The sequence below is a fragment of the Malaclemys terrapin genome, chromosome 2 (assembly GCF_027887155.1).
Source record: "Malaclemys terrapin pileata isolate rMalTer1 chromosome 2, rMalTer1.hap1, whole genome shotgun sequence".
Classification (NCBI taxonomy): domain Eukaryota; kingdom Metazoa; phylum Chordata; order Testudines; family Emydidae; genus Malaclemys; species Malaclemys terrapin.
The window spans coordinates 172,790,157-172,816,776 of NC_071506.1; the positions used below are offsets into that span (position 1 = coordinate 172,790,157).

Below are 26,620 nucleotides of genomic sequence, written 5' to 3' on the forward strand. Positions count from 1 at the left end.
TGATTTTTGGTGAGCCTGACACAATTTTTGAATATTTGGGGTTGGCAATAGTGACTAGTCACTGCAGGTTTTGCTTTAAGGTGTTTTTTTAAAAGATATTTTAATGCAACGTGTTGCCATTAAAAATTTCAGTGTTCTTAAGCTTGCTTCCACTTTTAAGACTCAAGTAGACAAATTTTTAATGTTTTACAAATGATAAAAAATTCACATCAGAATTAAGCATACTTATTAAACACACCGGGGGCCTCTGAAAAAATGTTATTCAATTTAATAGTTTTTAATTTACATTGTATATGTACAAGAGCATTTCTTTCAACCCACAGCTTAACAAAAACCAAAAAACCCACACTGCTGTTAGAAGAGCAGAGAAACTTTTGAAATACTCTGTTGTCTGAAATAAAAGCAAGGCACTCTCCTCTAACAGCTGATATATTCCTGAATTCAGCCTGCAAAAAGGCATGTTCACACTGAGAGAGCTCGAACAAAAGTAGTAGGCTAATCTTCTTTAATTCTTTCTTTTGCTATCATGATCCGTCATTGATCATACTGCACAAATAAATTTTGTGAATTTAAATAAATGTGAAGGATATTCCACAGATTACATGATGTTGGAGAGTATCACAATAAAGAACGTCTATGGAAAACTGAAGCACATTGGCGACATGAAGTCTAACATAGGGCTCTGGACCGGCTACCATCAAAAACAGGCTTCCTAGTAAACGTATCTTGTTCCTAGAAAAACGATGCTGATTCGTGTGAAAATACTTTTTGAGGGCCCAGTCCCATTAAGTTCTGAAAGTCCTCAGCTTGGAACTAAGGATGCTCCGCAGCTTTCAGGATTTGTCCTGAAATAAAGATGATTTCTCAAGGGACCTTGGCCCAGATCCTCAACGGTGTTTAGGCATCTTGTTTTACACAAAGGGACAGAAGTAAACACACTTTTGGATGTCTAGTGTGTGTGTGTGCGCGTTTGTGTATACAAATTATATACAAAATTTCAAATTCAGTCAAAATGGATTTGTCTTGCAGATCAGGCATCTGACACCAACCTACAAGAAATTTTAGCTTCTCTGATATTTAATTATACTATTATGTTTGCACATAAGCTTAAAAGTCAATACTAAAAGTAAAATGCTTCCAAATATTATCTTCAGGTAAACTGGAAATATTGACTATAGTGATTAGAAGTCTGTTTTCCTATTGACACTACTAGAAATCTTGATATAAGAATAATTTTCATAAAAGCACATCCAAACATAATAAGTGATCAAATACCAGATGACTACTTGAAAACAATACAATGATTTGATATCTGGGTTATCTGTTGCAGCAATTAGGCAATTCATTTGGCATCTGTTTGATAGTATAATTTAATTTCCATATAAACAGCATAGTTTAAAAAAAAGACAAAAAGCTAGAATGTTTAAAGCTAACAAAAGATACAGTGACATCAGGTTGACATTCAAAAAAAATTTCTTAGCAAAATGATCAACAAAATTTTGACTTAATACAGTGCATATAATGTTTTTTTAGAACTAAAATATTTAAATATTATTTGAATTTAGCAAAACATGAGCAAGATTTTAATATCAAAGTGCTAAACAGTACTGCCCTAAAAGTCACTGCAAATAAACTGTAAAATAACTTTGCTTGTGAAGTGACAGATATTTTATATACAAATGGTTAATAAAAAGACACACACACACACATGTATATATGTATATATATATATATATATATATATATATGTATATATACACACACACATATTTATATGTATATATACACACACACACACATATATATAGTTCTCTAACTGGTGTATCTGAGTCAGTGTGAACACCCCATTTAGTTACTTTGTGTAACACGGCTCCCATGAGCTGGCAGTCATTGCAATAAATACAGGCAAAGCCATTACAATATACCATGCATACAAACGTTTATACAAATAAAGACACTATGCAACAAATTATTTCATATTAATATGGCATCAACAGTATAAACATACAAAAAAGGAGTACGAACACGGAATGTTTAAACGCAGCCCACTATAGCCTTCCTAGCTCTTACATTCATACTATTTTACAAGACTTGCTTGTTCTTCAAAACCGTCTTGTGTCTGTTTACTAACTTGTTACTAGATTAAATCTAAAACTTAACTATCCCTGATGCTGACCCTGTGCGTTCCAATCACTACTTACTTTTACTTCCTTATCTAAGGAACAAGTGCTCAACTGAATCACAAATTGTCCCTGTGTCTTCCACATACATTTGTCAGTAAGTCACACTACATGGATTCAAGTTTGGGAAACTTTGTCGTGTAAGTTAGTGCATGTAATCTTCTCACTTGATTTCTTCAATTTGATTTTCATATTAAAATAAATTAGTTAATAAACAAGACTTAGTAAGACAGCACTTTAAAAAATTGCACTTGAACATGGGAGCTAACAGCCATTGTCATTTTGCTATATCTGATTTATACGAAATATTCAGTTGAATGTACTTTGTTAAAAAAAGTGAACTTTTGTTTAGTTTGTGCCAATATGTGTGCCCTTGATACAGGAAGTATGCTAAAGGTATCATCACAAAACACATACTACCCTGGCAAACAACTATTTGTTGTTCTTGTTTTCAAACACAGCTTCTACATTTGTATTCCCCATATATGACGAGGTGTTAAACACAATAGATTTAAAACAGTCTCGTTAACCTTTTACTGCTGGGATAGCATTGTCCAAAAGTGCCTTATTAGCAATTTGTAAAAAAACCCTAATCACACAAAAAATAAACAAAAACAAGAGCACAACCCCGAAATAGTAAGCCATTAAATTTTAGGCCTTAGTTTGCAAGGAAAAAGCATCTGAAAAGTCCTCATTTTAGGGCTGGAGTTGCTTTTTTGTTATGCAAGGGCAGAAATGTTAGCAGTAAGTCACAATCCATTTGCCTGCTCTGGTGGGCATTAGCCTTTCATGAGGGTAATCTGAGACTCAGAAAGGTAGGGTATCCAGAAACAACTTGTCAATAATGGAAGGGGGTGGCACCAAATCTTCCAGTTTCAGGTAAAAGATGCGCTGCAGTCCCAGTGTGCAGAGAGAACGCAAGTCAGCAAGAACACCTAGTACTTTAGGCTCTGCAGACTCAAGGGGCTGTCCTTTGTTTTGGCAGCTGAAAGCTAAGTGATCTTTTAAGCTGCTAGTGATCTTGTTGCATAGCTCTTCCACTTTCTTTGGTTCTTTTAATCCATGTCGTTCTGCAAAAGGATGGCAAGAAAACAGCCAAATCAGTGTCATTATGAGAATAAACCTGCTCTTTACTCTTGGGCAATCAACCTATAACTAGGTAATACTGTAACAGACAAAATGAATACCTTTTAAAGTTGTTAATAATAATAATGTATTAGAATGGTAATGCCATATCATATTGACTGACCTTGTTTCATGCAATAAGAAAATGTAATAATTGCCCTTTCTTGTTAGCAGCCAAAATATTTAATGGTGGCTTTCAATTAAATTATAATTAATATAAGAAAGCTGAGCTATCTACATATTAACCTACATTTTTAATTATATAAGGCATAATTTAATTGGACAATTTTATGGCAAAATGATCACAGGAGGTGTTTTGGAGATTTCCTTGCCTCCCTACCAGTTGTGAATGCTCAATAACTATGGCAACCATTATTTATTCAGTGAATTCAAGTGGAGATCAATATCCACTGCCAGCTCCATCAGCACTAGGCCTGGAATTCCACTAGGAATTTACAGACACTTTTGCAAGAAACCAAAGGCACCTCGACCATTCTTTTTTATTTTGATAATCTACAGCTTTTATTTATCACTAAAAAGTCTGAGATAAAAGAACTCTGGAAGTCAACTATTTCCACCTTTGAGCAAGCAACGCATAAAGTAAAAGAGCTACTGTGTTACCCATCATGAAAAACTTCTGAAATTCCTAAAACCAAAGCAATGGCTTCTAGCTAAGGTGTTTCCTCCCCTCCTTTATGTTCTGTTAAAATGCTGCAGTGAAGTTACACATCCTCAGTTCATTAAGCTTGAGGAGGAAGCTTCATATTTGTGATTAATTAAAAACAGTCTCTTAGCAGACATATATGAAAAGATAGCTTTGCATCATTGTTTACTGTCAATACTTACTGGATGAATTCATGTAACATGTTTCTGAACAATAATCTCAAATAACTGTTGCATTTTAATTTGTCTTTGAATTTCAAATGTGCAGAAACATAAGAATTTGCTTCACAAGCAACATTATCATCCTTCTTGTTTTAAATACAACAATAATTGCCAGGGAGGTGCAAGAAAAAACAGATTAAATTAACTAGCAAACATAATGTACTGTAGATAGTTAGGCCTGCAACCAATCAAGCAAATATGGTGGGAGAATGGTGGGAGGGGAAGAAGTGGGGAGTTGTGAAAGATTTATGCTCAATGCACTCCCAATTATCTGTAGCCCTCCCCCCCCATCCCCATCCTTATGCCAAGATTATGCTCCATTCTCCCAATCTCTCTTCCCCTCTTTTCCATTGTTCATGGGAAGGAAGGATCTGGCAGGAGGCACTTTCTTCTGGTTATCTCCCAAAAAAGGGGAACCAATGCAGGGAGCACATTCTTCTTTGCCCCCAAAACTAGGAATAATGAAAGTGTAGGGGCTCTGTTGGGCTCCTCACTCTTCTCAGGCATGTATGTATGTATATATATATGTGTAGTGGGGGATTGTGCTCCTGAATTTCCTCTCTGTAGTGCAGGGGTAGGCAATCTATGGCACACGATTTTCAGTGGCACTCACACTACCTGAGTGCCCCAGTCCAGGGGGTTTTGCATTTTAATTTAATTTTAAATGAAGCTTCTTAAACATTTTTAAAACCTTATTTACTTTATATACAACCACAGTTTAGTTATATATTATAGACTTATAGAAAGAGACCTTCTAAAAACGTTAAAATGTATTACTGGCACGCGAAACCTTAAATCAGAGTGAATAAATGAAGACTTGGCACACCACTTCTGAAAGGTTGCTGACCCCTGCTGTAGTGACTGGTCGGGATATATGTTTTTGATAAACTAATTAAAATGGAGGTGACTGCAATAAAAATAGACAGAAATGTATCCTCTCATTTTTACCAGTTTGACACTTGTGTAACTCCATTGACTTCAATGGAGCTAACTCCTGAGTTATACTGGTGTGAGATCAGAATCAGGCCCCAGATGTGTAAACCTTTGGCCCGAAGCTAATATACTCTACCGTTTGCCATCAATCTGGCTTACTATGTAACAAGACATGAAAAATACTCATCTAGGTAGTAACAGCTGCTCAAACATCTTCACCTTCAAGGAATTTCAAAACCTAGATATTTGAAGTGACTTGTTTACATTCAAACACAAGAGTCAATGAACATTTAATAAATTTCCAGTAAATTGTGTATAATGTAATTATGTAACCCTGACTGTACAGGTCACCGAGAGTATATACTTAGAGGGATGCTGCCATTTAAAGAACACAGTGACTAAATATTTTATAAAAATTGAAAAATCTGTGGGGATTTTTTGGCCCAAGTCTTCTGGGGAATTCTGAGAAACATTAAATTAATCTCTAAATCTTTGAAGTGTTCCCATCTTTTAATCTGCATTAAGGTTGTATTTTAGCAATGTTAGTGAAGACATATTTATAGGTCCAGAGATCTGATATACTTAAACAGATCCACAGGCTGACTTTAAAAATAAATAACTATGTAGTATAGTGGAGATGCTGTAAACCTATCCCATTACTTTGTGCATTGCTGCAGAGTTTGGAAAATCAACTACTGGACTTGAGCACATAGGGCCAGATCCTCAAAGGTATTTAGGCCCCAACATCTCTTTGAAGATCTAGGCCACAGGCAATTTATTTCCCAAATCTCTAAATCTTTGAATCTAAATTAGGACCAAACCCTCAGTTTTGGTCTTCAGTGTACTTGTTACAGTGACACATCTGAAGAAGTGAGGTTCTTACCCAGGAAAGCTTATGCTCCCAATACTTCTGTTAGTCTTAAAGGTGCCACAGGACCCTCTGTTACTTTTTACAGATTCAGACTAACACGGCTATCCCTCTGATACTTGACACAATTTAACATGTTTCATTAGCAATGTGTTTCTTGTTGATTAGCAGTGATTTGAAATGTCTAAACGTTATTTTAAAAGTGTTACTGGCCTAAATAGCAAAACCAAGGAAATTTCAGAATTAAGGCATACTCCATCCTTAATTTACTCTGTTGTGCCTCAGTATCAAAACAATCTCTGAACAACAGGTAGGATTTACTACACTTCAATATGGGTGAAATCCATGGGCAAAACTTTCATCCTATATGTACGGGTGAATCTACAGGTGACACGGCGGAGCAAGTATGAAGGACATTTTCTATCCAAACAATGAGCTTTGTTATGTTTATCGCTTAAAAAAAAAAAAAAAAAAAAAAAAAAAAGATTCGGCCTTAAAATACATGCCAGCATCACTTTGCTAAAAAAGCTGTATGTAAATAAATAAATAAATAAATTTAAATAAAGGGCCAGATTATTTTCTTCAACATAAAAAGCCATGGGATGAAACTATCCATTTGAAAATCTCCACAAGGAATTCTTCATGAAAATCAATTCACACTGTCCCACTGGAGGGGAGCTTTTTGCTCCCCACTCACCCAAAAGCCATCCCTGAACCTGGTGAGTCTATGGGAAGCCAAGGCCAGACACGCGGAGGCCTGTACCCTGGTAATGGCATTGCCCCATCTGCTCATCCACCCCATTCTTGGCAGCATGCTTCCAGTTAATTTCTTGAGAAGGTATCTATTTAATAAACCTTCGCTGTTTATTAGTCACTGTTCCATTTAGGCAGTGTGTGTAGTAAGGGTATTCTTTGATCTATTAGTTTATCACACCTCTGAAGTCACTGGAAAGTACTTTTCTGATAGCATTCAAGTGACTCTAAGTAGAAGGAGACAAATCTTGCTTGTTTTACCCATGTACGTCCTCCCATTGGGTCAGATTAAGACCTGGAGCCCACTATGCTGCCATTGACTCCAATGGGAGCAGGAGCAGGCCTTTGGTGTAAGCAGGTGCAATACACTGAAGTCAATGGAGTTGTAACTGTTGCCGTTGGATCTCAATTAGGCCTGTTCTCTTCAATGGCAGTACGCATGTGAATAACCAGGGCAGGATTTGCCCTGAGAAGGACAGCTAGTCAAAAAAGAGGTTTTCACTAAATAACGAAGGAGGTGCACAAATACTATTGTACGCATACCTCCTTACAGTAGCAGTGAAACAGGTGCAGGGCAGGTGAAAAGTAGGATTTTTCTGCCTTGTGAATCACTCCCTGGTTAATTGGCCTCTCACCCACTTTTGCAACAAAAATGGTATCTCATGGTACCCTCCATAAACCTGAAGAAAATGATTCATCATCAGGAGTCTTTCAGAAACTCGGCATCTAGACCTCTGCAAAGTCAGCAGTTAATCCTGAGAAATTTGAACACAGACAGTTTTTCACACCCTTCTTCACCCCAGGTGATGTCTATGTGATTCCTGGCTATAAACCTGCTGAAGGTCACACTTCTGCAGGAAGAAAATGAAAGACCAGAGCAAAGTTCCAGGCTTAGCTTGCCTACCCTCCCTAACTCTGGACAGTGGTGGAGTATAGCAGGATTGGACTGATCCATTGATGCAGGCCTACCTCTCTAGAAAACACCACCCCCTGCAAATATACAAGGGATTTTTAGGCTCTATATTTAAGTCAATCTGGGTCTCGTTTAATAAATTCCTATCCACCAGAGATGTATTAATATCCTGGAGTCTATGTCCCAGATTCAAAAAGGGCCTCCTACCCAATTATATTGAAAATTGGGGTCTCTCCTAGTTTCAGTATAATTATCTGATTTCCTCTTCCCTTTTTACAAGCCCTTCCTCTTCCAAAATTGAAAGAAATTCCGGGCGTCACTGCCTCTGTGCTTTCCATGTTGGCACTGCTCTACTTAAGCATCTTCTGGTTCTTTAGACCTTTGGATCCCACATTTCAAGATCTCTAGCGTAAGTGATCCAAAAAAACAGAACAGCATAGAATTCATTTCTTGCTCTCATGGGGATGTGGGAAGAACGTCTTGCACTGTTTTCTAATTACTCTCTTCTGGCTGATGCTCAAAGCAGTGTTGACGTGCTCTGGAGGAAGATGTGTCTAGTCCTGCCTAACTAACTGAAGGAAGTAAAAAGGAGAACAGAGACAGAGAGAGGAAGATCCTAGAGGAGCATCTGAAATAAAAAAAGGCCTACTATGGTATTGTGAAGTTTTGAGTTAACTGTTTGCAACCCACCTTCATCAAACCAGATGTCAGTTCTTCTAATCTGGGTGAAGGCTAATACTATAACCATATAACCTGTCATAAGGGACCTACTGAGTCTGCAGCACACTGTCTTATATTCTGCATCAAGGCTCGGAACATCAGATAAACAGAAAAAAAACACATTTTACATTAATAACATAATGTGCCTATTTAATTCATTAAAAACTTCTCTCTTTTTAGTCTTTTTCTGTATATTTCATGCTGCTGCATATCTTTCAATTTATCTCTGTATTTAGTATTGACAATACATTTACAACACCCTTCAAATTGTGTGTAGTCCCAGTGTGACATTACACAAATTGTTTAATGAGTCAATTTATGTATTTGTAAATAATTTGCCTATAACCATAAGTTCCATCTTGTCAATATGCTTTCACCCACACTGGGGGGGGGGGGGGAGGAGAATGGGGGAGGGAGAGACTGGGGGAAGGGGTAGGACATGGAGCCGCACAAAAGTTGTCAGCTGAGAGTGGGTTGGCTGGGATAGGCAGAAGGATGGCTGAGGGTGCTCGCACAGGTACTGGAGAGTGTCTAGAGATACTGGGTAGATGGACGCATGTCTGGAAGGTGTTAGGGTGGTTGGGGTAGGTCAGGTACTGTAGGGTGTCTGGGAGTGCTGGGATGGGTGGGTGGCTGGATGTCTGGAGGGTAACTGGGTATTGGCTGTCTGTTGGGGGTATCTGGGGAGGTAGCCTGAAGCTAGGTGAGGGTAGCTAAATACTATGTTGAGGTTTCTGAGGACAGCCCTGGGGTCCCCTCCCCTTTTATGCATGCTGCTGGCTGCTCCTCCCCCAAATCCAGCAGGGGAGGAGCAGAGAGGCTGCCTGCAGAGCAGGAGCTTGAGCGTTCCCCAGTGGCTGGGAGGAGCAGCTTCAGTCCATTCGTTCAGTTCCACTGAATGCATGATCTCTCAGCTGGGCTACAGGAATGTGTGATGCTGCTTCAGTGCAGTGAGGCCAGGGGGAGCAGCTGCAGGATTTGACAGCCTGGTGTGAAGTTGCTCCTGGTATATTTCTGGGGAAAGTTGGGGTGAGAGAGTTTTCTGGCTTTGGGAGAGTGAAATGGTCCAGGTTAATTTTACTGTGGGGACGGCAGGGTTTAGCAGCACAGAAGAGTAAAACCAGATGGGCTGGGCTGGGCAGCTGAGAAAGGAGAATGGCATTCAATAGGATTTGAGGCTGGGGGAGGGACTTGACCACTGGTAGCACAGGGAGTGGGGATGGGGAGGGAGAAGGAAAACCTCTTTTAGCCCCAGTACTGGCTTTTACTGTCCTCTTTCCTTGTCCCTCCACAGGAGAGAGGAGTTAGTTCTCTCAAACATCCCCTAACTACTTCCCTTCCTCTCTCCTGCTCCCAGCACCCTACTGACTACCATACTACTTCCCCCCACCCTCTCCTGAGAGCACTGGCCTTTGTTTGATTCATGAAGAACACTCCTGAGGTCAGGCAGAACAAGCAGAGCACCACTCTCAGAAGCCCTTCTGTTTACTTAGATACACGGTGCAGGGACTGTTTCTGAGGTTGGTGCTGCCTGAGACCAGTATGTGCAGTGGCATACTCAGGCTATAGGGGAAAGCCAGGAAATGATTCTCCATGAACAAATCCCACAACGAGGAGTATTCAACCAGAGCATTCTCCAGATTATAACCATTTCCCCATTATGCTATCACTGAGAAATTATAAGAATAAAGATAAACAACACTGTTTATGCAGCTCAAACAGTATTTTGTGCTGTTCCTTCTACTGCAATCACCTCTCTCTCAGGGCTTTCTATACCACTCATCATTTTATGGTAAATCCTTAAAAAACATATTAATGGAGATGTGCCAACATCATAAGTCAAAGGAATAAACAAAAAATTATATCAATTTCAAGCTCCATTATAAATATAGGGGAAAAGAATATCAATCTTTGACAAATACAGACACAGAACATTGGTAGGGAGAGAAATGTTATTTCTTCATATTTAGAGATAATGATTACTTTCATTTGTCTGGAGGCTTTGAGAAGACTAATTAAACACAGCAAATATCTCTATACTGAAAGAGCTTTTATCACTGGAAAATGCAAGAAACATGGGAATGTATTAATTGTAAGTTATTCTCATTAAACATTTTATGTGCATCCAACTCGCCATAAACAATCTTTACTGGTTTATGCCAGGGCAACTGAACAGGGTGTGAATGAGCAAGCATCATGATGCTAAAACAGCGTTTGAGTACATGAGGAAGAACATATTACATGTTCACAGAAGTAGTTTGCATGAGGTTTTATTCCTTTAAGTAAATCCCTGAAATCTCCAGGAAGATAATTAGGAACAGATCTCATAGTTAGAGAAAAGGATGAAAAAAAAGTCAAGGACATTTTCTTTTTGCTGTAACAATTCACTCATTTTGGGCCTGATTCTTACATGAGTGTAAAGCAAAGTGACCCTACTGAGTTATTCTGCATGTACTCATGGTGTCAATGAGATCAGAATCTAGCACTTATTGTACCTCTCTTAATCATGGGGACATTAGTACAAATTGATTTTAAAAATAGGAAAATACTTTTCATAAGAAACCAGTATTGAAGCTAAAACCAGTATGTATTAAATCATCCCCAACTGCAAGAGGGAAAAGTACCCTAGAAACTCTGAAGATGAAATCCTGGTACCACTGAAGACAATTGGAATTTTGCCCTTGACTTCAATGTAGCCAGGATTTCACCTCAGGTCTCCAGAGAATCATCTCATCTAGGGTGAAAGAATGATGCCACTTGCAGGGGACTGGGAGTAGAACTTACAACTTTGTAGATGCCCTGAGATCTGTGAGGAAATCCATGTCCATTTCTGTGGATCTCAGGGCATCTTTGTAAAGATTCAGCCCCTCTCCACCTTGGAGCCATGGTACAATGAAGCACTGTATCACCACTGAAGACCCAGCTGCATCTGTACATTATCATCCTCTCTGAGAGGGGTTAAACAGAAAGACCGGAAGTGAATGCCGCTCTGAGTAACACTAACTCCTGCTGTATTTCTACAAGATTGTCAGGGACATCTGCCCCCAGCTCTCTCCACTTCAGACAGCTATGCCCCCCAAATCACAAAGCCTCAGGTCTGCAACGTTTAAATGGAAGGGCTTCTACTGTCTCAGGAAGAGAGAAATTATGCTTTACAAGTTACAATGCCCCCATTCTGTGCTTACTAGAGAGATGTGGTAGGCATTTGTACTAGTTTCATCCCCTTTATCCCATGCGGCAGAGGGGGTGAAATGGTCTTATGTATACACAAATAATTCACTAACAGTATGCAGAAAAATTCCCATTGCATCCCCCGCCCCCCGTGCTATTTGGTTTGAGATGTATTTCACCTTTTTAGAGAATGTTCCAAGAAAACATAAAACCCTGGAGAAAGAGGGAGTCATTCGGATTCCATTTTAATAGGTGTTTCCAGGAGTGAGCGAGTGAGTGAGTGTACACTATTGCCAGCCAGACTTTCAATATCGCCATTACAAATGTTCAAAAATCAAGCTCACCTTATCTGGAATATAACAAAATCAACTGAAAGCACTCAGATCTATGCTAACAATACAGTGCTAGTATTTGAAGATTGCCGTTACCAAAAGAGCACTTACCTGTAATCATACTTAGAGCTGATAAACATGCTAAGGCTGGGATATCAAGGTTAAGGCTCTGTAAATTTAATGAAAAGTCTTTAATTGACTCGAGCCACTCCCCAAATCCACGAAGGCACTGAAGTCTATGAAGCACAAGTCCATTGCAGAATACAAACTTATCTTCAGCAGTATCGGATCTTGAAAAGAAAAATTAAAATCATAAACACACATAATTTTACAAAAAGATGTACACAAAATACTGAAATGTGTATCATTTAATATCTCACACATATTATTACGGGGCATATGTGGGCATTCATGTTTGACAATATGCTTCTTCCTGGGGGCAAAACTACAACAAACAAGCTTCTATGATTGCTTACTTTGTAGAGTTATAAGCCTGAGGTTAACTGTAGCATGTGCTGTAGACTGTCTAATTAGTTAAGATTTTTGGTCCTGCCAAAGGCACAAGCAGCAGAGACATTTTACATTAAATACTGTATGTTTGAACCTAAGGAAGACAAAGTGTGTATGCTTTGAAATACAATAATAATATGACTTGGAGAAAGCAGAGATTATTTTCATGTTGTAACCCTTAGTGTTTCCCCCCTTCCATTTCTCAAGTTTCAAAAACTGTGAAGACAAAACAATAGAAAATATATAAATGAATGTACACAAACACACAGAACATACTGTAATACTCAAGGCAGAAAATCTCTTATGTGAAAAATCTACAGTATGTGTCAGACTACAACTAAACACTGAAAAGAACCCCTGTTAAAAAACAAACAAACAAACAAACAAACAAACATAGTTCATCTTCACCCTAAGGAAACAGGGGCATAACTCAAAACTCCATCCTGGGATTTCCCTGTAACTATCTTAGGTACAATGTCTTAACTAGTGCCAGGCTGACGAATGGCACCTCACTCTGTGAAATGACTTGGTATTAGGAAGAAAAACAATCTGAACAGGATTTTGAAGCCCCTTTATCCCCTTCCAAAACAGAATTTCAAGACATCTGTGTGAAAGTAAAAAAACTCCAAACCATTGCATTACAAATGCTCTTCTACAGGTCATATAGGCAAGTACAAAACAGCCTCACTTGAAAGTAAATAAGGACAAATTATGATTAAAAGGAGAAAAGAAAATTTGGTAAATCCAATAAATGGAAGCACGTTAGTGAGAATAATATTATTCCATTTTTCTACATTATTTTCTTGTTTTTCCTCATTTGTATCACAAATTGAATACAGTATTTTGTGTCTTTTGTTGCTGTTTGTTTTTGGCTGTTTTCACAAATGACAAAAGTAAAGCTATCTCTCTACTTATCCTTTAAAAAAAAAAGTTGAAATTCACAGTTTTTCACATCAATTTAATATGGGATTATTTTCAATCACAAGTAATTACCTGATGGAGAGTCTTAGTACAAACAGCTCCAAAAAAGCTGATTCTATGAGTAACGTCTGATCTTCCTTTGGGAGATCAGTAAATCCTGGAATTTTTTCCGCCCAGCCCCTGGATATGTCAATGGAGGCAGTCAGAAGATTATAGAACTGTTGTACATGTTCTGCATCTGTGCCTGCGGCAGCCTGGTCAGTGGAACAGTACTAAAATGAAAGCCACAGAAAGTAATATTATGCGTTTTTAAAGAATGCCACAATACATACAATGCTGTCTGCTCAACAGTGTTTTTCCAGTGAGTCCCTCAACAGCAAAGACAGTAGGTTATTTTATCCAATGGATAATAAGCAGTTAAATATGAATGTAATACCTATGTACGTGTGTGTGTGTCTGTGCGCGCAAGGGTATGTGTGTGTGTGTTTTACTTTTAATATAGGTAGCTCTTGTACATATGGGTTTTACTTTTAATATAGGTAGCTTGAATATCTGTAACTATATGCATTTATAGTAGGACTGTCAATTAATCGCAGTTAACTCACGCGATTAACTCAAAAAAATTAATCATGATAAAAAAATAATCGTGATTAATCGCACTGTTAAGCAATAGCATACCAATTGAAATTTATTAAATATTTTGGCTGTTTGTCTACATTTTCAAATATATCAATTTCAATTACAATACAGAATACAAAGTGTACAGTGCTCGCTTTATATTATTTTTTACAAATATTTGCACTGTAAAAAAACAAAAGAAATAGTATTTTTCAATTCACCTCATACAAGTACTGTAATGCAATCTCTTTATCATGAAAGTCCAAGTTAAAAAATGTAGGTTTTTTTGTTATATAACTGCACACAAAAACAAACCAATGTAAATCTTTAGAGCCTACAAGTCCACTCAGTCCTACTTCTTGTTCAGCCAATCATTATGAGAAACAAGTTTGTTTACATTTACAGGAGATAATGCTGCCCACTTCTTAATTACAATGTCACCTGAAAGTGAGAACAGGTGTTCGCATGGCACTGTTGTAGCTGGTGTTGCAAGATATTTACGTGCCAGATGTGCTAAAGATTCATATGCCTCTTCATGCTTCGGCCATTGTTCCAGAGGACATGCTTCCACGCTGATGACGCTCGTTAAAAGAATAATGCATTAATTAAATTTGTGACTGAACTCCTAGGGGGAGAATTGTATGTCCCCTGCTGTTTTACCCGTATTCTGCCTTATATTTCATGTTACAGCAGTCTTGGATGATGACCTAGCACATGTTGTTCATTTTAAGAACACTTTCACTGCAAATTTGTCAAAATGCAAAGAAGATACCAATGTGAGAATCTGTAGTGCCTTCCAAAATCTGAGAGGGACGAGGTGTGGCACATGCTTTCAGAAATCTTAAAAGAGTAAGACTCTGATGCAGAAACTACAGAATCCAAACCACCAAAAAAGAAAATCAACCTGATGCTGGCGGCATCTGACTCAGATGATGAAAATGAACGTGTTGATCCGCACAGTTTTGGATCGTTATTGAGCAAAACCCATCATCAGCATGGATGCATGTCCTCTGGAATGGTGGTTGAAACATGAAGGGACATATGAGTCTTTAGCACATTTGGTGCATAAATATCTTGCGACACCGGCTACAACAGTGCCATGTGACCTCCTGTTCTCCCTTTCAGGTGACATTGTAAACAAGAAGTGGGCAGCATTATCTCCTGCAAATGTAAACAAACTTTTTTATCTGAGCAATTGGCTGAACAAGAAGTAGGACTGAGTGGACTTGTAGGCTCTAAAGTTTTACATTGTTTTATTTTTGAATGCAGGGATTTTGTATATAATTCTACATTTATTAGTTCAACTTTCATGATAAAGAGATTGCACTGCAGGACTTGTATTAGGTGAATTGAAAAATACTATTTCTTTTGTTTTTTACAGTGCAAATATTTGTAATAAAAAATAAATATAAAGTGAGCACTGTACACTTTGTATTCTGTGTTGTAAGTGAAATCAGTATATTTGAAAATGTAGAAAATATCCAAAAATATTTAAATAAATGGTATTCTATTATTGCTTAACAGCCCTAATTTATAGAAATCAGGCATTTTATAAATGACCAAAATTGGCCTTCATCCATATGCTGTTAGTCAACAAAACCAGAAATCTGGTAGCTAGGATAACTTTTAAAACGGGAAGGATATAAGAATTCTATTTAACATATCACAATTTTTAAATTTCCCATTGATGAATTTGGCTCAATGTATTTTAAATGCAGATTTCCTCCAGAGCCTCTCAAATCACTATCTCACCGTGCAAGAGGCATGTGGGATAAATCTTTTTTGTTATCGGACACACGCAGCAACAAGCCATTTGAATAAAAAAATTGGTTCCAAGTAAAATAACTGGCCAAAATGACCTCATCATCTGAACTGAACAATTTTTAGGTTTAGGTAAAGAATGTATCATCTTGTTGACACGACCAATCCTTCCAACAGCCCCAGCTTCCTTAACTTCCCCATGAACTGCCAACAGACTGCAGCTCCTTACCCGCTATCACTTCCGACTTCCTCGCTACTGGATCCCTGTCACTTCTGAATTCAAATCTTATGCCCAGGATGTAAGCCTGGCCCTACTCTCTCCGTGACAGAGCACAGCCAGAGTGGTGTGGCCCAGCCGATTTCTGTGTCTGAGAAGTGCTGCTGGTTTCCTGAGTGGGGAGAAATGGACGTGGAATTTACTCCATGGCTGTAACAACTTTCTCTCCACTAGGCCCTTCGGAGTAATTTCTGGGAGGGATTTAGTGCAAACAGTATCTCCCTGGGCACCCCACCAAAAGATCTCCACAGTTGACGGAGAGCTGCTCTTCAAAGAGCACTCTCAACTGGCAGCTAGAAGAGTCCGCTGATAACATGATCAAGGGGGGATAAGGTGGGAGGGGAAAGACCCCCAGCCTCCCTCAGTGACAACAGAAATGTTTCTGGGGACTTTGGAGCCCCTACTACTGCCACCTCACCACCCCAGCAGATCTGATTGAGGTTGTTACTGAATCCCCAAGCTCTTCCTCTGTGGAGGAGAGAGGGTGGAAGGTGCAAAGAGGAACCCTGGAGTGGGTAGCTCTTGTCCATTACATACTCCCCTAAGGGAAGCAGGCTCACTTCTGGTGTAGAATGAGTAGGATGAATGGTCTCAGAATCATGGCTAGATGGGAGATGCACAAGAAGTGACACTGGAAACCCTACATAACTCTGGCGACATCTGAGGTATCTCTGCTGGCGCTAAGTAATTCCTGTCTGCTCAACCCTGCATTAGCTGCAGGACCATTTCTTATCCTCTGCTCCCATTGCCTCCCCCCAGTGATAAAAGCACATGTGATCCCTCTGATGAAGTTTATATGGGGAAAAATCCTGCCCCTGCAACTATGGCAGGTCACATGACACTGAACCAGTGCAGTTCCACTCCAAACAGGAAGATGCAGGGCTGGGGAGAGGACGGGGGCTATGCAGCGCATGCACATTGCATTGTTACACAAGTCCTTGGTCCTCCCCCCATGAAGAGGGGCGGGGGTGCACAAGCGGCTATTCAAGCCATTGGAAGCAATAACCTTTGTGGAGTGGCTATGGAGCTTCTCCATGGCCTGGAGAGGGCTAGGAGGAGGATTTCACCACCACCACCACCACCACCGGTCCCCTGTGCATCTGCCCAGTACTTGGCCTAGATACTCAGACTGGGTGCTGGGATTTGGATTTGCCCCAAGGTTAGCAGGCCAAATTAATCTTGCTCGTATGTGACACTGGAATTCAAGGAGCACGTGCTGCACAGACCGTCAGTTCCCAGACTCCTGCTTTACATGCTACTCAGACTGTGCAGAGACGGGGTGGTGGCTATCTGGTGCCATGGGGGCATACCACCTCTGGGCATGCCATCTAACTCCTGCGTTCTGTCAGCCTGTTTGCTAGTTATTACAAAACTCATCTGTCCAACATAAACAACAATGTACATCTACCTATAATTTTGGCCATATAGCAGGATACCTGTTTAGTAGGTTACATGGTGAGGCCACAAGTGATTAGAAAATAAGAAGGCTCCAGTGCAACTGAACAACCTCCACAAATTCCCAAAGGCAAAATGGGGGCGGGGGGATTGACCTGGGCAGTTACTCTAGACTCCTGAGAAAACTGGCTGCACTCAAATACGCTGGCAGCCAAGTCCCTCCAAAGTGCTGCATGACAGCATGCATTTTTGGATCTTCTTTGTCTTGGTTATTGGGTAAGTAAAACATCTCTCCTCCCCCAAGGTCAGATCCTGACTCCAAGGCCTTTGCACGCAGGGGACCCTCTGTGTGTGGATCCTCCCATCCCATGCAGAAATTTTGGAGGGTAGCAACTTTTGTGGTACCCCCTATATCCACACAATGTGAGGGGATGGGTGTGGGGCAGGGAACAGGTGGACCTGATTTGGGAGAGGGTAAGCACCCACCAGCCCCACACAAATTGTTTGGAAGAGGTAATATACCTCCAGGCTGTATTAACTTTTCTGCAGCACTCCATATTGGGGAGCCCCCATTTAATGGGGCTCTGTAGACAGCCACGGCCACGGAACCCCAGAGCCAATGTGGAGGAGATGCAGAACCCCAGGATCTGCTTGGCCCTAGGGAGACCCGCTTGGTTGTGCAGGGGTTGAACTATGGCACATTCATTCCATGAAGAGCAAACAGAATGATTTGAGGAAATTTCCTCCCCCTTTCACAGGTATTTCTGAGGCAGGACATGCTCTGAGCCACAGAAATCAGCAAAAAGAAAAAAAATATAATGCTCTGAAGTCATCCCATGTGTAGCTCATCTGAAGTCAATAGGGATAAATCTGGCCCAGTATTTTTAAAGCACTCCTTGAACACATTAAATTGACCTATAATGGCAGCAACAACACAGAATGTTACTATATTCTAACTCTAACGTGAACATTTCTGTTACATTATAGAAGCAGGTTTATTCAATTGAATGTATGTTTAATAACTCTACATATTTCTTAGATTTGTTTTGCTAATTCTAGTAGCTCGATCCAGCCCATAGGAGCATGATAAGCAGAATGACAGAAATTGTATTTCCTGCCTTTGAACTGTTAGTCACTGCTAGAGTATGTCATTCATTGCTAGAAAGGCTCACATTTTACCAAAAATAGATGAGGAAACCAACTGAGGCCAAATTCTACAGTCCTGGATTACGCACAAATCATTCCCTGCACTGGGAAAACCCAACGATCACCCCATGGGAAGGGGCTGGTGTTTACCTCACTCCTGCACAAAACAACTAGCAGGCCTGGCCTTAGTCAACAGGCCATTAGAGAGAAGGGGGAACACCCTGTGCTACATGAGACAGCACCACAAAACTGGAGGCACTTTGGGAGAAAGACAGAAGAGGAGACCTTCCCCTGGCCCCCAGGACATGGCTCCTTTATGAACGGAGCTATCCAGGGAACCCTACCTATGGTTGCTGCGAAGATTTTCCCCAAGAAGAGCTCCTGTGTACAGCAGCATTATTTTATGTAGGATATGAAAGTCTGATGCTGTGCAAAGTGGTCATACACCCCTGTTCCACCCCTTCCTGCTTATGTCAGACCTCCTGGAGCTTGCATACTTACAAAAACATGGAGGAGGCTTCTTTAGATTTCAAGGGGAGGAGCAATGATACTCTTAGTGCAGCTCCTGTTTTTGCATTGTGACCCTGGCATTTGCTTAATTTCTGGCCTCTATAAATACAGCAAGTTTTATTATAAATACAGATTACTGCCCTACTCTACCCTTAATCAGCCAGAATTCTTACTGAAGTTGATGGGAATGCTGCCTGAATAAGGAGTGCTAGATTTGGGGCTTGATTCTCTTCTCACTTACACAGTACAAGTCTGAACTTCATGGAATTACAACAGTGAAACAGGTGTGAGACAGAATATGGCCCTTGGCCTTTAATAAGTTATAAAACAATCTTCATAGTAATTGTTTCTGAAACTAAATATCTAAATATTCTGTTACTGTGGACTGATAAATTAAAACCAACTCTGAAATGAAGAGTAGCAATGTTCTGAATAGAAATAAGATTTGTTTTGATATTCCAGGGTTATACAATTATTTGGATTTTCTTTGTTCAATGTACTGATTTTTTTTTTTTTTTTACAAATCCTGTATTGAGGTTTATATTACTATTTTCTTATGGCAGGCAAGACAATATTATTAGATTACAGTATGCTAGAAATTTGAAAAATTAAGGCCCCATTCCTGCAATGTATTGTGTGTGGGTTCCCCTTCATCCAGGCATAGGGTCCACCCGCATGCAATGCATTGCAGAATCAGTATCTTACTGAACACACCTATAATTACTCTGCTCAGCAACAGAATTCATGAAAGTGGTTTTGTAACTACATGTTTTTACTACATATACCATCCCACTAATATCAGTTGATGTACAGTTTTCATTTTGTTCACTTTAATCCCTTAAAAATATGCAGAAATTTACAAAGATATGATTCATTAATTTATGTTAGAAGGCTTAAAAAGAGGTTTTCACTACTAAGCACTACCAACTATTATATTTTACTCTAAAGTAAAATTAGGGTGCCAAATCCTACCAACAACCAATCAGACACAATAGAATCTTTTGGTTATGAAGCATAAACTAATTCAACATCAACAATGCAGTTTTCCTTAGGCTTCCAATGAAACTGTACAAAATCATAAAAAATATTAACCACTTAGATCTATGCACTATTTTTGTATGAAGTGAAATAGTCACAGTAGGCTAAAAAAAAAAAATCACATAAAAATACACAATTTTCATTGGAATTTGTCAATGTCAAAAAGCTATACATCTATCAGTATAAATCCAGGGGCTCAATCCTGCATATAGACATCTGGGTAACTTTACTCACATAAGTAATTCCATTTAATTCAGTAGGGCTATGTACATCAGTAACATTACTCACATGCATAAATGTTTGTAGATTCAGGCCCTAATGTGTTTTGGGAAAGTTAAAATAAATGAAAATATACCTAATGCATTCTCCCATTAAAAATCATCAGACAAAAATATAAACTGGGTGCTTAATAAACATAGCAAAAAAAAAAAAAAAAAAAAAAAAAAATCTATAGGTAACTATAGATTAGCCTGTAGAAAAGCATCTATAATGTGCCTATAATTATTAAAGCATGTCTATATAATTACAAATAAATAGAAAGGTTATCAATATATATATATATATAAATATACATAAAGTCAAACCAGTCTCATATTTAGTAAAATTTAATAAAGATAAAGGGATTTGTTCATGATTTTCCACATATGTATTTTTTTCTTTCCTTGTTTTGGAATTTCAATACCATATTTTAATAATTGCAGGTGTGCTATAGCCTATTTTCTGCAATAGATAACAAAATATCTCATCAATATTTAAATAAAATAAATATTTAAAAATAAGGTTACAAAAAAACTACAATATATGAGAATTCTTTGCTTGTTCAATTATTTTTTTCAGTTTGATTTAAAGAACTATTCGACAAACTTGGATTAATAAATAATAAATAAAATAATAATAATACCACCTAGCTCTTATACAGTGCTTTTCATCAGTAGGTCTCAAAGATCAGTATCATTATAATTTATTCCTTAAACCTAAGATTCATGCTGCATTATGCAATGGTCCAATCCTGCTCCCCCTGAAAACAATGGCGAAACTCCCATTGATTTTAACTGGAGTAGAACCGGATGCCTATTTGTTTCAACAACCAGGTATAACTTCTCATAACCCATCTATCTGAATATGAAAAAAGCAGTTAGGTTTTCCAAACTGGAAATTAAGGCCCCAATTCCACAACTGACTGAACAGGAGCACATCCCGGAGCCTGCCCTGAGTCCTGTTGAAGTCAATGGGGCTCTGCGCACAGTCTGTTGTGGGATCAGTGCCCTATTTACCTATGCATACTTGCTTTAGCACACCTGTGGGGAGTACTGCAGATAGTCTTGTGTCTTAAACTCTGTATCACAACCGATAGAGGCTAAAATGAATTTCCAGTGTAACTCCATTTAAGTCACTGTCGACACACCAGGGATAGGGCACTGGGTCAGTTATTACTTTATCTAAATTGTACAGTTTTCTTTCATTTCAATGTACTGATTGTTAAATTTTAAAAAATACAATTTAGTAATTATTTCTATGCAAAAAATCATAAAACATACTCTGGAATAATCAGGCTCTCGGGGTGTGGAGTCAGTTAAAGCGCGGACCAGGGCATTCATCATACTGATTGGAGGAGAAGGTGGGGAGGGCTGGGAAGGTTCCTGCTGTAAAGGGCTCTTTGGTTTGGAAGGCAGCCGACCTCTTCTCCCTTTCAAGCTATCAGTACGGACAACTGATTAAAGAAGAACAAAAATCAGTCCACAAAGACATCACCAAAAAGCTACAACCACAAATAAGCACCAGGTTAGTTCTTAATTATGATTAGTCCAGCAAAAACCATAATATTTTTCCATTTAGATAGATAGATAGATAGATCACTGCCATCCTTAATTGCAGAGATATAAGTGAATATTATAAAACAGTGTGAAGCTCAGACTTGTAGCCAGCAAGATTACATTTGAACAGCACCCTTTTTATGTAACCCCAGTTCTATCCCTGTATGTTTTTTACACGCACACACACACACACACAAATACAAACTCTAATAATAATACTAATAATGTACATTTAAGCCTTCTTACTGAAGAATTCTTAGCTTCCTTAAAACACTTCACATGCTATGGGCCTAATCCTGAAAATGCTTACTCATGTGAGTACTCCCATCAGTGGGACTACTCACATACTTAAGCATTTGCAGGATTGGGGCCTATGGATTCAATCCTGGCTCCATTACAATCAATGGCAAACCTTATATTTAATTCCCTGGGAACAGACCAGCACCCTATGTAAAGGTACACGGGACACAAAGTAATGCAGCCCCTCTATGTGGTGGCAGCCAATTGCAGTACAGCACACTGTACAGCAGGAAAGGGAGGAGAAACTTTGGCCAGGGTCACATCTTTCTCTGATGACCTTGCTGTTCTTGAACCTGTGGTTCCAAAGAATCTAGATATTACAAACCTAATGCCTGAAGAAAAAAACAAACAAAAAAACTTACATATATTGCATATAACCACACTTTGGGGGTAAGTAAACTAGAAAGCCTAACATTATAAAATTTCTCATAAAAATTAAATCTATATATTTTAACATAAGTAAATTTAATATTCAGATATTTGTATTTATGATAGCTCATGTTCCTTACCTTCTTTAACCATGCCGACACTGAGACACTTCTGAAAGCGGCAGTACTGGCATCTGTTACGACGTCTCTTATCCACTGGACAGTTTTTATTTGCCAAACAAACATATTTTGCATTTTTCTGAACTGTTCTCTGAGAAAATGCAACACAGAAATAGTCAACTCATAGTTTCTTGAATGAGCTAGGACCTGACAAGATGTATTTTAATTACAATGTGAAAAGCGACAGTGCAATTTGTATAATTAGATAAAATTAATTTCCTAACACACTAGCCTGCAGGAAAAACAGTTTTATTGGTGTTAGCTGCTGACAATGAAAATTGTCTAGGATTGTTCTGAAGCAAGTCTCAGGAGACAGCCAACTTTGAATGATAAAATCATATCTGAAATTACCAGGTCATCGCATCTACCTTTGGGGATTAGATTATCTCCGCTTTTAATATCCCTTTGGGAACAATTTTCTACTTGGTTCATTCCCCTGATTATTACTGACCTTATTAAAATAGAATCAAAATGATCTGGTATGTACTTCTCTTGCTATCGCTGTTGTTAGTCAAATATCACAATAACTGGTTTTGCTTGCCATTAAAATCAGTACAGATGAAATCAAAACTACAAAAAACAAACCAAACCAAAAAAACCCCAAACCTTTCACAATTTAGCTAACTCTCATGGACAAATAACTTATTTTGGAGAAAATGAATGGAGCTATATTGTAGTGACACTTGCTTAGCTATAAAACAAATGTTTGGCGAGGATGCTGGCCAATTTATTTTTAAAATCCTACTTATATTCTAACAAATAATTTTGAAAACTATCAAATAATTCAGATTTTATAAAAATAAGTTAAGACTAGAAAAAGAATAAAGCAGATATTGGTACAAACAGTGAAATGTGTTTTAATATTTAAAATCGATGCTATTTCAATAAATAACTCAATTTCACCACAGATGAGCATTTAATAGCAAAGTCTTAAAAGCAACAACAATAAAACTCATAATTACTGTGAGATTATAAACTGAATCTTTCCTCAATATGAAATTATGTAGAAAAATGTTTATTTCTTTCACATTCGTGTTCCTTAAAAAACAAGATTAAAAGTAATAAAAATAAGAAACACATGAAATCATTCACCACTTAAACTACAGATTGCATCTTAGAACTGGAAAATCATTTTGTAAATTTAGGGCCCAATCCTGCTCCCATATAAATTCACAACAGTTTTGCTATTGACTTCCACAGGAGCAGGAACTTAATAGCTACTTTTCCCAGATGATTTTTGGTACCTATTCTAATTATGTTTAAACAACTAAGAGTTTTAATAGATATGTGTATTTTTACCGTATTATAAAAGTATTATCATTGAGTAATGTTACTAGTAGTAAGTGCAATAAAAAAAATGCTTTAAACATTGGCTCCTATCAAAGCCAATGCAAAAACTCCCATTAACTTCAACAGGCGCAGGTCTCTGATCTTTACAGAAAGAAATTGACTAAATCAAATCTTCAACCATGACACTAATAAATCAAACCCTAAAATCTACCCCAAGCTCTAAATTTAAACATGCCATTTGTAAGAGTAAACTGAAACCTTACATACGATCTGTAAAAAACAAAAACAAATACTAAAACCTAGCATTAAAAAACAAACAAAAAATATACATAAACCCAGAAAGAATAAGCAGAAAGTTTCTTTGTAGTAAATGCATTATGTATTACCTGTCCCCAGAACCTTCTCAGTTAGTCTCATAGCTAATATTGAGGCACTATATAGTGCTTAGTCATTGCACTACTTAATACCTTTCACAGATCAGAATGCACTGGTTTCTAAACTAAACAGTTGTAGTCAAGCAGCAACTTCCTAGCATGACAAATGTTCTGTTTTATAACATACATTGACTCAATTGCCTCCTTGGCATGTCCTTAAATCTACATTTCTTTGTATTACCCTATGGAGGGAGATTACACTTTTCACTGTTACTGCTAGCTGAATGATCGGGTGACTATCAGGATGTCTGTATTTTATGCCTTGTTTTAAAAATATTTAATTAGTCTGAATGACTCAGTAAAGTCCAGTTTGTTGACAGCAAAATAAATGCAGCTAGATTTATTTCAAGAGAAGCTCCTGAAACAGTTACCCTGCACTCTATGGAAAGACATTATGGGCCAGACACTAGGCTGGTGTACATCAGGTTAGCTCCATTGATTCAGCTGACTGAGGCCTTGTCTACACAGTGTGTTAGTCCACACCAGAGCAGTGTAAATTCTAGTGCACCCTAACATGCTGCACATTGACTGGCACATGCGGACTCTGCTGGTGCCCACTAACTGTCCCATAGCATGCATTCTTAGTACTTTTTGAAATGGCTGGGATTACATTAATGCACACTAGGGAACTTTAGTGCATGGCAGCAAGGTCCCACAGGCCAGTTAGTGCATGACATACTATCGTGCACTAGAATTTACACTCCTTTGGTGCAGACTAACATACCGTGTAGCCATGCCCTGAGATTCTGTCTGAGAACTAGCCCAATCCCTACACTACATCCTCTGGAGGATATGATTTGGCTTTGTATGAATAGTCAGCTGGTGTCTATCTTCCCTCACTAGACTACCTAGATGGTGTGTTTTTACTCTAATATACACTTTGCTCACAGAATCATCCTAAATTTGCTGGGTGAACTGATCAACATAACAACACCCGAAGCAGTCAATGGTTAGCGTGAATGCTGTGGGGATGACTTGGGATGGGGGTTGGCATGTGTATGTAAGTATATGTGGTTCTCACCTTAAAGAAGCCCTTACACCCCTCGCACGTCCGTACCCCATAGTGTTGGCAGGCAGCATTGTCCCCGCACACAGCGCAAGTGCCTTCTCCAGATGAGGAGCTCCTGCTGGGCGGGGAAGGCAGGCCACTGCTGCTGCCACTGCTCTCGCCCAACAGGCTGGAAGTGGCTGCATTGAGGCCCAGTGGCGAGAAGGCTAAGGCGGCTGCTCTTTTGGCCAGGGGAAGCCCATAAGGATGGTTCTCCATAGTGGCTTGACCGGCAGTGGGTCTGTCAGATCCCAGAGGCAGGCTTAGGGCAGCAGGGTCATAGCACATGTGGGCACCAGCTGCAGGCGTGTGGGGTGGCGAGTGCTTGAAGTGGAAGAGAGGGAAGCGGGTGGGCACAGTCTTCATAGGGGCAGAGTCCATCAAGTGGCTGGGGGCCATGCAGGTCTGTGCAGGCTGCAGCGGATGTGGGGGTTCGTCCCACATGGAGGCCTGGTGAGAAGGGAATCCAGGGGTGGTGGGCGTGGAAGGCGGGGACTGCTTGAAGTACATGGAGGTGCTGGGCATCCCTTCATCTGTGGAGGGGGGCAGTGAGGAGTGGTAACTATGTAGCCGGCTGTCTTCCATTTTTATGAGGGGCCTCTGGCTGGAGGAAGCAGATTGCATTTGGTACAGGCAGGAGGGCTTGAGCTCATAGCTGCCAGAGTAACCCTCCATGAAGGTGCTGAAGCTGGGCAGGGAGGTGGTGGCGGTGGCAGTGATCTCGGTGCTGCTCAGGTCCATGGTCAGTTTGGTGTAGTCAGGATTCATGATCTCCGAGCTGTACTCTGAGCCATATGCGTAGGTCTGAGCTGCATAACTCGAACCAGGAGGTGAAGGGCTATACTGGGCTTGCACACAGGGCATATCTGCAAGGGCAAAAGGGGCCATTAGCAACAACAACAAACAACAACCACCTCGCTGCGGCTGCAGCTTCGGGTCATCACTTACAACTCTCTTCGCCTTTTATGGTTATTTCCTGCATTTCACGGAACAAAATTAGACACCCACTGCCAGAATGTGGGAGTTATAAATTTCCTCTGAGTACTCAGTATTTGAGAAGAAATATATATTAGATGCATATGGGGCCACATTCTGCTCTCAGTTACATTGGTTGAAATCACTGGAGTTGA

General features: G+C 39.2%; 1 protein-coding gene across 3 annotated transcripts in view; it reads right to left on the bottom strand.

Annotated features, from left to right (window-relative positions):
• Positions 1 to 245: 245 nt before the first annotated feature.
• The window catches only part of NR4A3 (nuclear receptor subfamily 4 group A member 3), a 32,317-nt gene continuing 5,942 nt past the window's right edge, over positions 246 to 26,620 (bottom strand). For all 3 annotated transcript variants that reach the window (XM_054021000.1, XM_054020999.1, XM_054020998.1), the window contains 6 exons: positions 25,464 to 26,356; positions 22,680 to 22,809; positions 21,595 to 21,767; positions 13,384 to 13,583; positions 11,992 to 12,170; positions 246 to 3,250 (listed from right to left, as the gene is read on the bottom strand). In XM_054021000.1, coding sequence (XP_053876975.1) covers positions 2,988 to 3,250; positions 11,992 to 12,170; positions 13,384 to 13,583; positions 21,595 to 21,767; positions 22,680 to 22,809; positions 25,464 to 26,354 — 1,836 coding nt within the window. In that variant the 5' untranslated portion in view covers positions 26,355 to 26,356 and the 3' untranslated portion in view covers positions 246 to 2,987. The remainder of the gene's footprint in view (positions 3,251 to 11,991; positions 12,171 to 13,383; positions 13,584 to 21,594; positions 21,768 to 22,679; positions 22,810 to 25,463; positions 26,357 to 26,620) is intronic.